We start from the raw sequence: 12,033 nt of genomic DNA on the forward strand, positions 1-12,033 counted from the left end.
TGGACTCGTTAGAAAGCAAGTGTTTACAGTATTCATTCGATGTTTTTAGAAATGTTTTTAAAAAATACACACAAATAAATTTAAAAGCTTTTTACACTACTTATGTTTTATTAATAAATTTACTTATTTTTGTGACATAATTTTATAAATAAAGTAATTTTTTGCTACTACACAGTAAATTTTAATTTGCACGCGTAATTTTTCAGTGAAAAAAGTGAGATAGGCGTTTCCGCTTTCGCTTTAATTTAGCTAGTTTCATGTAAAATGATTTATAATATATATATTTTTGATAGATTGGGCACGTGTTTGTATTATACAGAATGGAGCAGGCCTAATCAAAGTACCCTTCCTAAAGAAGAAGTAAGTAAACATTAAAAATGTAATGGTCGATAGCTATTGCAGCGTAACCCATTTTGGCAGAGTAATTCCAAAATACGCTCTTGGTGATCAAGTTCTAGACCATTTGAAAGACACACGTTATCTTGGTGTCCAGTTATAATCTAACCTAAGATTTGACAAGCATATTTCTGAAAAAACAGTAGTTGCAGAGTTACAACTAGGCATGATAAAAAAGAGCCTTATACTGGGCTCCACAATCTGCTCGGTTTCTGGCATACAAGTCACTTTGTCGCTCACATCTTGAGTATGCTGCAGCAATATAGGATCCGTCTCTGAAAAAAACACATAGCAGATATGGAAACTGTTCAAAATCAAGCTGTACGTTTTATAAGCCACTTTAAAGGACCAGAAAGTGTTAGTTAAGCGAAAGAAAAGCTTGGTCTTGAGCTACTACAAAAGAGACGTGACATCAAACTACGACTTTTAATGAGGATAATTTGTGAAGAAGATAAGCATGCAGCACTGAACAGTTCATACGACCTCAGAAGCAAACTCAGATTCTTCAGCCTCATATCCAAACTTGAGCAAACAGTAAAGGACTACCATCATTCGTACTTGCCACTAAAAGTGAATACTTTAACAGCTTTCTACCTAGAACCATAAAATACATTACAAATCCTACAAGTAACTACTTGGTTAAAGCACTATAAACTTATATAGCAAATTAAGCTTGCACTACTGACTAGCATTTAACTCAATTACTCGAAAATGGAAAACCACTGACAAAATAAATTAAATCATATGAGGCACACCACTTCCACATTAAGTGGTCTAGTGTGAAGACTATAAAGCTATATGATCTTACTTGATTATCCGTACGTCAGTTGCTTCTCTTCCATGAGCCGCGCCCAGAATAATCCCGCTCTCGTCGTAGCCTCTGGTCCTCCTTTTTCTCCAGCCGTCCTCCTCCAACCGGAAACCTCTCCTTCCTTCTTTTGTCCTTGATCTCCTTCGCCCTTAATGTCGTAAATACAGATCGTAATTTCTGTTTGGTGTTCCTTTACATCTTCCCCTCAAGATTTATGCAAATCTTAAAGACGTCGCCATATCATGGGGGAAAACAAAACTCGAAATTAGTAGAATAACAATGTTAACCACATGAAAGTCAGTGAGTATAGAGACAGACATTATTTACAAAACAAAGAATAACCCATTACAGGTTGGGTTTATCTAGACGTTTTACAACTCTCCCAGTTCGTGTGTGATGGGTCTGTACACTGACGATGAGTATTAGAGGAGATGAGTGCTGGCTGAGACTGATGGCTGAGACCGGTTGATCCCTTACCCTCTTTGCGCTTTTTAGTGGGAGCCACAGTCGGTGCCTGCGGAGAACAACCGCTTTTCAAGAGAGGTGACTGCCCAACAGTCCTATTACTTGAGGAATCTGTAACTGCAGAGGTGCAGAAGCAGGCGCATCCCGCACAGGCGACTGCTGAGGTCCGGTCTCTGTAGAGCTCTCTCTCCTAGATAACATGGTTAACTGACTGGTGCTCGCTTCAGTTCTAGTGTTCAGTGTAGGATGGGAGCTGTATTCTCTTGATATACATATCTTATCAGATGGGGACGACTCAGTGGGTTTATCGACATGCACTAGTTTTCTGTTCCTCCGCAGCATGGCTCCATTGTCAGTTTTCAGCGCAACTTCTCTGCCAAAGGACACCATCACCACAGCTCTCAACGGTTTGGCTGAGGCTCGTTGAGAACCACTCGAGTTCCGACAGGCTCTTGGTCCCGTTCAACCGCCCTGTGCCGTTGATTGAAAGTATGAGCCTGCCTACTTCTGTAGTCAGCTTCATAAGCGCGAAACTTCTTTACATCTACTGGACTGTTGATGCGATAGCCCATTGAATTCAACTCTCTTCTAATGAGCAGCTGGGCAGGGGTATAGCCATTCTGCAAAGGACTGTCATTATAGCACATAATAGCAGATTCGATCGCAACATTTTTCGCCACAAGCTTCTTGAATGTTTGCACCACTCTCTCTGCATGACCATTTTTCATGAGTTTTCAGAAATGAGCTGTGGACCGTTGTCTGATACAATGATGTGAGGTACCCCTAATGTACATATGACCTTGTTGACAGTTCTGCACATCTCTGCAGCAGTGGCTCAGGGAAACTTTTCAGCGACCATGAACCAGCTATAATAGTCACTAATAACTAAATACTCATCGCCTCTCTCATCAACGGTGCAGAAATCCATTGCAAGCTGCCACCAGTGTCTCTCTGGGAAAGGAGTAGGGATCAATGGCTCAATGGGTACTTTCTTAAAGCGAATGCATGTGTTGCAGCGCTTTACAATTTCTCTGATGTCCTGAGACATCCTTGGCCAACAAATCACACTCTGAGCTCTTCTGAGGCAGCGGTTCTCCCCCAGATGCCCACTATGAATGTTCTGCAAAACCCTTTCGTGTTCGCTCAGGGTAATATACAATTTGTTGTAATAACACAGCAATCCTCCAACCACAGTCAATTCCTCTTTAAACGAATTGTACTTTTTCAGACATTGAGGCAGATCACGGTAGTTTGGCCAACCCTCTTGGATATACATCATTAATTGATTAGCTGTGGGGTCTGTTGAGAGGGTAATTTCGAGTAGCTCTCTTCTGGCTCGAGATATCGGGAGCTCTTCCATCATTTCCTGAATGAGTAAAGGCTCTGGTTCTGACACTTTTTCTGTTCCTGCTGGGGCTCTGCTCAAGGCATCGGCAACTATCAACTTCTCTCCAGGGATGTATGTGACACCATACGAAAACCGCATCATGCGCAAACGAAATCTCTGAACACGAATGGGGAGTTTAAACAGTTTTTTCTTTGCCATAATTGATACCAGAGGTTTGAGGTCAGTTTTGATTTTGAAGTCGCCGCCAGCTAGATAGTAGTAGAAATTTTCTGCTGCCCAACACATGGCCAGAGCTTCCTTTTCTATTTTGGGCATACCGCTTTTCTGTGTCCGTAAGGGCCCACGACGCCAATGCTATAGGCTTAAAGCCATCAGCAGTTTTCTGAAAAATCGCCATTCCCAAACCATAGGAGGAAGCGTCGATAGAAAGCCAAGTCTCGGTTTCCATATCAAATGGGATTAGCACCGGGAAAGAGGAGATATTTTGCTTCAGCACCTCAAACTTTTCAGTCATTTCAGCTGTCCAATACCAATCATTATTTTTCAGCTTGAGGAGAGATCTCATCTTGATTCTGTCATCTGCTAGGGTGGACATAAACTTACCGAGATAATTGACCATACCAAGGGATCTCTTTGAGCCTTTTCTGTTTTTTTGGGATAGGGAAATCTTGTATGGCTGATAATTTTCCTGGATCTGCATGTATCCCTGATTCATCTATTGCATGACCCAAAACGGTGAGACGAGTCCGGGAGAACTCACACTTTTCTTCATTAAGAGTAATGCCTGCAGAAGCCAGACGTGATAAAACTTTCACTTTACTGACGTGTTCATCTTCAGTCTCTGTATGGATTAAGATGTTATCCATTTGACACAACACACCTTCAATACCCTCCAGAGCCTTTTGCATCTCCCTTTGAAATATTTCGGGAGCCGATAAAATGCCAAATGGTAAACGCTTGCAAAAAAACCTACCAAACGGTGTGATAAAAGTAGTCAGTTTTTGCGAACTTTCACCCAACCGAAGCTGCCAGTACCCGAAGTTTGCATCTAATTTTGAGAACACGTGACTTACCCAGGCTGGCTATTGTCTCATCAGTGGCTGGAAATGGGTGGTAAGCCCTTTTCACCGCTTTATTCAGGTGGGTAAAATCTATGTATACTCTGATCTTCCCATCTTTCTTGGGCACCACTATACAAGGAGCGCACCAGTCTGTGGGCTCCTCTATCCTCTGAATAACTCCGATCCTCTCCATCTGGTGGAGCTCTTCCTGTAAAAGCCGGCGCCGAGCTGCAGCTATTCTTTTGGGAGTAGATTGAACAAAAGGAGTCCTTTCAGCTGAATATGAACTCTGGATCTCATGGTACCTAAGCCTGAGAACAATTACGGAAACATCTCTTTCCAACCTGTTGAAGAACCCTCCGCGATTTCAGACACTTTGATAATGCCAGAGTTTTGATGACCGGCTTGCCTAACAGGGGACTAGCTAGCCCTTTAACAATGTAAACCCTCTCTTTGTGGCGTGTTCCTTCATGAGATAGTTCTACGATAACCACTCTAGGTACTGTAAGCTTAGCGTTTCCAGCGCCGAACAATTTTCGAGTAGTAGGTGTCAGTTTCAACCCAAGAGCATCGCAAACACTAATTGGTATGGCGGACACTGCAGCACCCGAGTCTACTTCAAATCTCACATTTTTAGAGTTCACCTGTAACTTTACGTACCAGGCATTTTCTGTTTCTGAGATGGTGTAAATGTGATTTATGCGGCTTTGTCATTGGTAACTTCCTAGAAACAAGCTATCTACTCCATCGTCATTCTCCTCCAGTGCAAATACTTCCTGAGCTCCTTTGCACATTTTTGCCCAGTGACCTTTCTTTTTGCATCTGTTGCAGCTTGACCTTTCTGCCGGGTAACGACCACCAAAATGCTTCCACTTTCCACAATTTGAGTATGGTTTGTCTTTTGCGTTACTGCTCTTGTTTTCTTCAGTGTCAGTCATTTGTTTAGACGATTTGGGTTTATACCGCTGTACCGAGTCTACATTCCTAGCATACTCTTCTTTACCGGATCCCAGAGCACCAGATGTAGAGGCCATCACAACTACATGCTCCTGATTTGATAGTTATTGCTTCGCTTTTTGAATGCATAACCTGAGTGTGAAATCAGGCACATCAATCAGGTACTTGCGAAGCTCGATGTCATGCATTCTCACCACTATTCCGTCCCTTACCAAGTCATCTCGCATATCACCGTAGTCGCAATTCTTACTCTGGACTTGGAGTTTAACTATAAACTGGTGCAGGTTTGCAAAATTGGCCAGGTTGCTGCATCATCTTATTAAACACTGAGCGCTCAAAAATAACATTTTTAACAGGCTCAAAATACGCATCATAAAATTTGATCAGTTGGCCAGGGTTTTCTTTTTGTCATCGTCAGATGGCACAAATGTGAACTGATTGTATACTGGTACCGAGTCACTACCCATGGCCATAAGCATGTGACCGATTTGTTCGTCTACAGTGAGCTCTTAGTTTCTTCACAATCACATATATATTAAACTGCTCTTTAAAAACTTTCCAAGCGGTAGCCAGGTTGTCTGAGGAGAAATCCATGGGCTTGACGAATTTTTCAGGTTTGGTTTCACCACTAGTAGACATACTCTATACTGTTTTATTGGCAGGACACAACAATCAAGAAGATACGATGGATCGTGATTAACAGGGAACAAATTAGGTAACACCAAAATATATGAAAGTGACAGAATAATTCACTATTGTCATTAAGAGTCAAGGTAGCAAAAATCTGGGAAATATTGCTCCACACAAAGTACGCCTACTTTTGCGATATCTCAGCAAATCTCCGATCCTTATTCCTCAACGCAACAGCTTCCAGAAAATCTGTGCCTTGTCATGAGCACGCCATTGTAAAATACTGTTACACAAACAGCAACGTTTTACATGATTACGTCTGTAGGTTCGATATATTCTGACACTATATGAAGCTATATGATCTTACTTGATTATCCGTACGTCAGTTGCTCCTCCTCCCTGAGCCGCGCCCAGAATAATCCTGCTCTCGTCGTAGCTTCTGGTACTCCTTTTTCTCCAGCCATCCTCCTCCGACCGGAAACCTCTCCTTCCTTTTTTTGACCTTGATCTCCTCCGCCCGTGATGTCGTAAATACAGATTGTAATACCTGTTCGGTATTCCCTTACAAAGACAACTACGAGGTAATACAAAGTAATAGCAATGCCAAATCTTTTCAATAAAGTTGTAAGATCTTGTCATTACAACCTTACTACATATATATCTTATGTGATTAATCTAAACTGTGTTGTATATGTTTTACGTATTACACGTTACAATATTTAGTGGTCCACCTGTGGTCAAACTGTTTCACGATTTCTTATGTTTTCATTGGTATGCAATAAATATTTTGAAAACTATCAACATTCTAACACGTAAATTCTTTTCATTTGCTCATTTTGTATAGAGTCACACTTTTATTTTGACGACCATAAATTCTGACTACAGTACTTACATTTGTTTATTGTCAGCGGTACGCTATCCTCCATACATAGTGTATGGTTGGTTGAAGTTAAGAAAACCAGTTGATGGTTAAGAAATCCAAGTTGTCTTCTTGTTATAATACTGAATGACACAGCTAGCAGTTGCACCCCAAATGTTAGCCTTGATTCATCTCATAGTTCAGCTTTATACCCTTATGTTGTTGTGAAGCTAGACTTGATAAATGAACAGAAAAATATTGGGCTCTGAATTTAGCCAGTTATGTAGATTAACAGTGTTTCATTTTCATTCTATCAAGTTTCACTGATATGTATGTGTAGAGCTGTTATCATCTACTTCTAGGAGTTCAAAAACATGTATGGAATGCTGTTCTCTTTAAGATCTTTCGTAAAAAGACTATCTCCTTTTGATTGGTGAGTAATGGACAGAGAGTCTTGTTCATTATCTATTTGTTTTGTTATGATTGTTTTAGTTTTTGAAGTTTGATGTGTACTTGAAAAAAATTTAGTATGATATGGCTGTCTTTGCCTAATTAAGTTTACATTTGTTGTTCTAGCATTACTTCATCTTGTCAGACAATTAGAATATGCTTGTCTTCGCCAACTGGTCATTTTTTGTTTCAGCTACCAATTTCTGTTTTGTTCCATTGCTGCATATCTTACGGTTGCGCTGATTAGCTTGATTACTTTGCAGTAGAATGTTTATTAGAGTATAAGCAAATTTACTTGCTGATATAGTTGTGTTAGTATTTTCATGAGTATGAGAACATGTCAGCAAATAATGAGGGAGCATCAATTATATTTTTAGCTGAAGATTAATTCTTTAATTATATTTTTATTTTTTATATGTTGCAGCAAAGATGGCTTTCTAAACTATCAAACAAGTAAATACAAGTTGCATTACTACGAGACACCGTCTGGTCTCAAGTTTGTTTTAAACACAAGTGTAGGTGTAAGCGATGCTAGAGAGACTCTTCAACAGATATACAGTCAGGTAGAGTATGTAAACCTTTTATGAGATATATACTGTGTGTTGGTTAACAGATGACAACCACTTTTACTTATGATTACAATATATTTGGTGTTGCTCGCTGTCTTCCCTGTTTCAGTACATCAATTTATAACCATTTCCTTGCTGGATACATAGATGTATAGATACCCACCCACAAGGTTTGTATTTTATTCAGTGACAATAACCTTATTTAGACATTTCACTCATGTTTGTTTACAGATGGTGCATCCGAGTCACGCTACACTAGTCATCTCCAATATGTAGTTGTAAAAGTGAACCTGAAAAACATTTTTTGCAAAACTATCGTAATATTTTGTGTTTTGAAGAACTCATTGGTCTAGGTATCAGTTCAACGGTTACCTTTACGCTAACAAAAAAGTGGCAGAGGTCAATAATTCCATCGTAGTTGTCTTTTACTAGAATTTTGTCTTATAACATTTTTGATTGCATAATTACAGTCATCTACTTACAATTACCATATGATGTTTCAACATGCAATATTTGATGTCCAAAGTTTCTCAAAGTGCTGCAGTTTTGAAGGCGAATGTGGAAAAAACAAAAATGAAGCGTAAATAGCGCAAAAATAAAATATAGTCACCTAGTTGAAGTATGAGTAAAGGGGTGGTCACACGAGCGCCGAACCGAACTAAATGACGCAAAACGACATCGCTTTCAGCTCTAAAAAGTTCGGCCGAGGATATTTCTGGCCGAAACGAACCGTTTCGGTCCTGCTCGAAATTTCGTGCCGATCCCTTGCTCTTATTGGCTGGTTAAAATTCTAGAATTCTAGCGAGCACGCGTCACATTTCTACTTACGTTCGCGTGAGTAATGCTAAAAAAGAAATGGGACGATACTTTTATTTCGTTAAATAGACCACATGAAGCAATTTACGACAAGGTTTTCCCGGACTTATGATTGTGTTGCATAAATGTAAGATGTTGCACTTAAGTTTTGCATAAATGTAAGAGAATTGTGATTTTCTTTCGTGTAGAATATAAGTAATGTGTCATATTCATCCTGATGAAGTATCGTTGACTAATTTATTTATGTAAAACCACAGTACTATGATAAATACTGTTTTTGTTTGTTATGTACTCAGCATAGAAAAACATTCATCTGTTAATAAAAAAAATATAATTATGTTGATGGGAAGGGTTGGCAAAATCTTTGTATCGAGTGATTTATTTTGAGCAGCTGAACGATCGTCTGATAAATCTGCTGTGTAATTATAATCTATAATTGTTCTTCAAAGTTTTTTGTTTACAATAGAAATATTTAACTCAAATACATAAAAACTACTAATGAAACCGTGTCCTGTCTTTATACGTATGGTATCTAAGAAGCGAAGTTACTTCGGTGGCCGTGTGACATGTGCCACGAACCGAACCAGCCTCCGAACCGATCCTACGTCGGTTCGGTGCTCGTGTGACCACGTCTTAAGTTATACTATATTATCATTTCTATCTATGCATAGCCATTCACGTGTCCTAAAGTGTAGTTATAATTCACCTAGTTGTAGTATGAGTAAGTTATACTGTATCATCACTTCTATCTATTCATAGCCATTCACGTGTCTTAAAGTACAGTTATAATTCACCTAGTTGAAGTATGAGTAAGTTATACTGTATCATCACTTCTATCTATTCATAGCCATTCACGTGTCTTAAAGTACAGTTATAATTCACCTAGTTGAAGTATGAGTAAGTTATACTGTATCATCACTTCTATCTATGCATAGCCATTTACGCGTCTTAAAGTACAGTTATAATTCACCTAGCTGAAGTATGAGTAAGTTATACTGTATCATCACTTCTATCTATTCATAGCCATTCATGTGTCTTAAAGTACAGTTATAATTCACCAAGTTGAAGTATGAGTAAGTTATACTGTATCATCACTTCTATCTATGCATAGCCATTCACGTGTCTTAAAGTACAGTTATAATTCACCCAGTTGACGTATGAGTAAGTTATACTATATCATCACTTCTATCTATTCATAGTCATTCATGTGTCTTAAAGTACAGTTATAATTCACCCAGTTGAAGTATGAGTAAGTTATACTGTATCATCACTTCTATTTATGCATAGCCATTCACGTGTCTTAAAGTACAGTTATAATTCATCCAGTTGACGTATGAGTAAGTTATACTGTATCATCACTTCTATCTATTCATAGCCATTCATGTGTCTTAAAGTACAGTTATAATTCACCAAGTTGAAGTATGAGTAAGTTATACTGTATCATCACTTCTATCTATGCATAGCCATTCACGTGTCTTAAAGTACAGTTATAATTCACCCAGTTGACGTATGAGTAAGTTATACTATATCATCACTTCTATCTATTCATAGTCATTCATGTGTCTTAAAGTACAGTTATAATTCACCCAGTTGAAGTATGAGTAAGTTATACTGTATCATCACTTCTATTTATGCATAGCCATTCACGTGTCTTAAAGTACAGTTATAATTCATCCAGTTGACGTATGAGTAAGTTATACTGTATCATCACTTCTATCTATTCATAGCCATTCATGTGTCTTAAAGTACAGTTATAATTCACCCAGTTGAAGTATGAGTAAGTTATACTGTATCATCACTTCTATCTATGCATAGCCATTCACGTGTCTTAAAGTACAGTTATAATTCACCCAGTTGACGTATGAGTAAGTTATACTGTATCATCACTTCTATCTATTCATAGCCATTCACGTGTCTTAAAGTACAGTTATAATTCACCTAGTTGTAGTATGAGTAAGTTATACTGTATCATCACTTCTATCTATTCATAGCCATTCACGTGTCTTAAAGTACAGTTATAATTCACCTAGTTGAAGTGTGAGTAGGTTATACTGTAATAAAAACATTTTCACTGGTTATTAGGTTAGTTAACTTTTTAGTCATAATTCAAGTTTTCGACGTTTATTTTTATGTAGATTTTTATAATGCTTTTGCTTTAAGAATATTTTTTAATTTTTGCTGTATTTATTAACGAGTTATAAAATGTTTTTTGGCTGAGTAACCCTCCCTATAAATTAACGTGGCCTTCTAGGGAGATCTGTATCTATATATGGTGGTTTAATGTATGAAGCAGACCTCTTAACAAATTGTGTTTGCCTGTAGATATCTGACTGCTTTTTAAGTAATATTTGACCTTTGAACTTGTCTCTCCAGGAGTCTGTTCTTCTCATGTTTTGGTTTTATGGTAGGTGTATGTGGAATGTGTAGTGAGGAATCCGCTGTGTCGGTTGGATGAGCCGATTACAAGCGACTTGTTCGAAGAGCGACTCGACACATTTATTAAAGCGCTGCCATACTATCAGACAGCGTAGCTTTTTTATCAGAGCCATAATGCCTCATTACATGTGGTGCTATTTATTTCTGTATTTGAGACTGAACATTCCTTGAATCATAAAGATTATTTGTTTATTCTCATCTGTCTGTACATAGATTATTATTTTGTGCTTTGTAGTGAGAAAGTTTAATTAGTGTATGGAGTAGTGATGTCATCATCGTGTAAATAAATGCCTATTAAATTCATGCTAAATTTTATCTATTGTTGTAAACTAGTATCGAATACAATGATACAGAAGTTGCTTGCAGTCTGTGCTGACTTTGAGTTAAATTTTCAACTATCAACACAACACCCATTTCATTAGCATTTGGGGCTCGATGCAGCAGAATAATGCATTCCTAGCGTTAAGTATGACGCTATGTTGGCCATAGCTAATAGTTAGGTTTTAAACGGGAAGCCAGCATGGCAAAGAGTCTTCAACTGTGCTGTTTGTTTTTAGCGTTGGCGCTGGGGTATGTAGAATAAAGCTGTACCATTTAAAGTCGTCTGTGAGCTTAAAAAAGTACTATAGTTTACCAAACTTAGACCAAAGCATTGAGAATATTATTTTTGGTGTGCACTAAAAATGTTACCTAATGATGCCTCCTGGTGTAAGTAGCTGTTAGATATAAACAGTTTGAATCAAGCATATTTGACCTATTATAAAACGACAAATGGTCGTTTGTTCTCACACTAAATCTTATATAATATTCTGCTAGTCGACTGGTAGAAGCAGTCGCGGTTCAGTTAAAGCGTTAGCTTATGATCAGTAGGGCAGCAGTTGAGTCACATAAGGACCATTCGTGCTGTCAGCAAGGGCATACAGCCATAATCACTCCTGTGCTAAGCCAGGCTGTCGGTGACCAAACTGGCGCCCTCATCTGTGCCCCAGCGTGGATGAAGAGGGTTGCTGGCGAGCCTGTAGTAATGAAAACAAAACCTGACAAAGGGCGGAGGAGCTGTGAGGCAGTAGCCAGCTAGCTAGAGATGGTGTCTCAATTAAGACACCTAACAGAAGGCAATGGCAAACCTTGTTCCAACAAGCTGCAACTTGCCAAGACTTGGTTATAGGAATTGGGGGAGAACCATGATCGCCTATGTCCTCACAGGACATGGTACCTAAAGACAGACTTAATCC

General features: G+C 38.7%; 1 protein-coding gene across 1 annotated transcript; it reads left to right on the top strand.

The window, feature by feature from the left end:
* Window positions 1-222: 222 nt before the first annotated feature.
* On the top strand, window positions 223-11,101 carry LOC137406038 (trafficking protein particle complex subunit 1-like). The gene is made up of 4 exons (XM_068092554.1): window positions 223-360; window positions 6,890-6,960; window positions 7,402-7,540; window positions 10,771-11,101. Exons 1-4 carry the CDS (start codon window positions 265-267, stop codon window positions 10,891-10,893), a joined length of 429 nt encoding a protein of 142 aa, XP_067948655.1. The 5' UTR covers window positions 223-264; the 3' UTR covers window positions 10,894-11,101.
* Window positions 11,102-12,033: the final 932 nt, after the last annotated feature.

The sequence above is a fragment of the Watersipora subatra genome, chromosome 10 (assembly GCF_963576615.1).
Source record: "Watersipora subatra chromosome 10, tzWatSuba1.1, whole genome shotgun sequence".
Lineage (NCBI taxonomy): Eukaryota > Metazoa > Bryozoa > Gymnolaemata > Cheilostomatida > Watersiporidae > Watersipora > Watersipora subatra.

Coding starts and splice junctions, on each gene's coding strand:
- LOC137406038 (XM_068092554.1), top strand. CDS start 265: ATGATTTATAATATATATATTTTTGATAGATTGGGCACGTGTTTGTAT. Junction 361..6,889: donor GTACCCTTCCTAAAGAAGAA/GTAAGTAAACAT, acceptor ATCTACTTCTAG/GAGTTCAAAAACATGTATGG. Junction 6,961..7,401: donor AGACTATCTCCTTTTGATTG/GTGAGTAATGGA, acceptor TATATGTTGCAG/CAAAGATGGCTTTCTAAACT.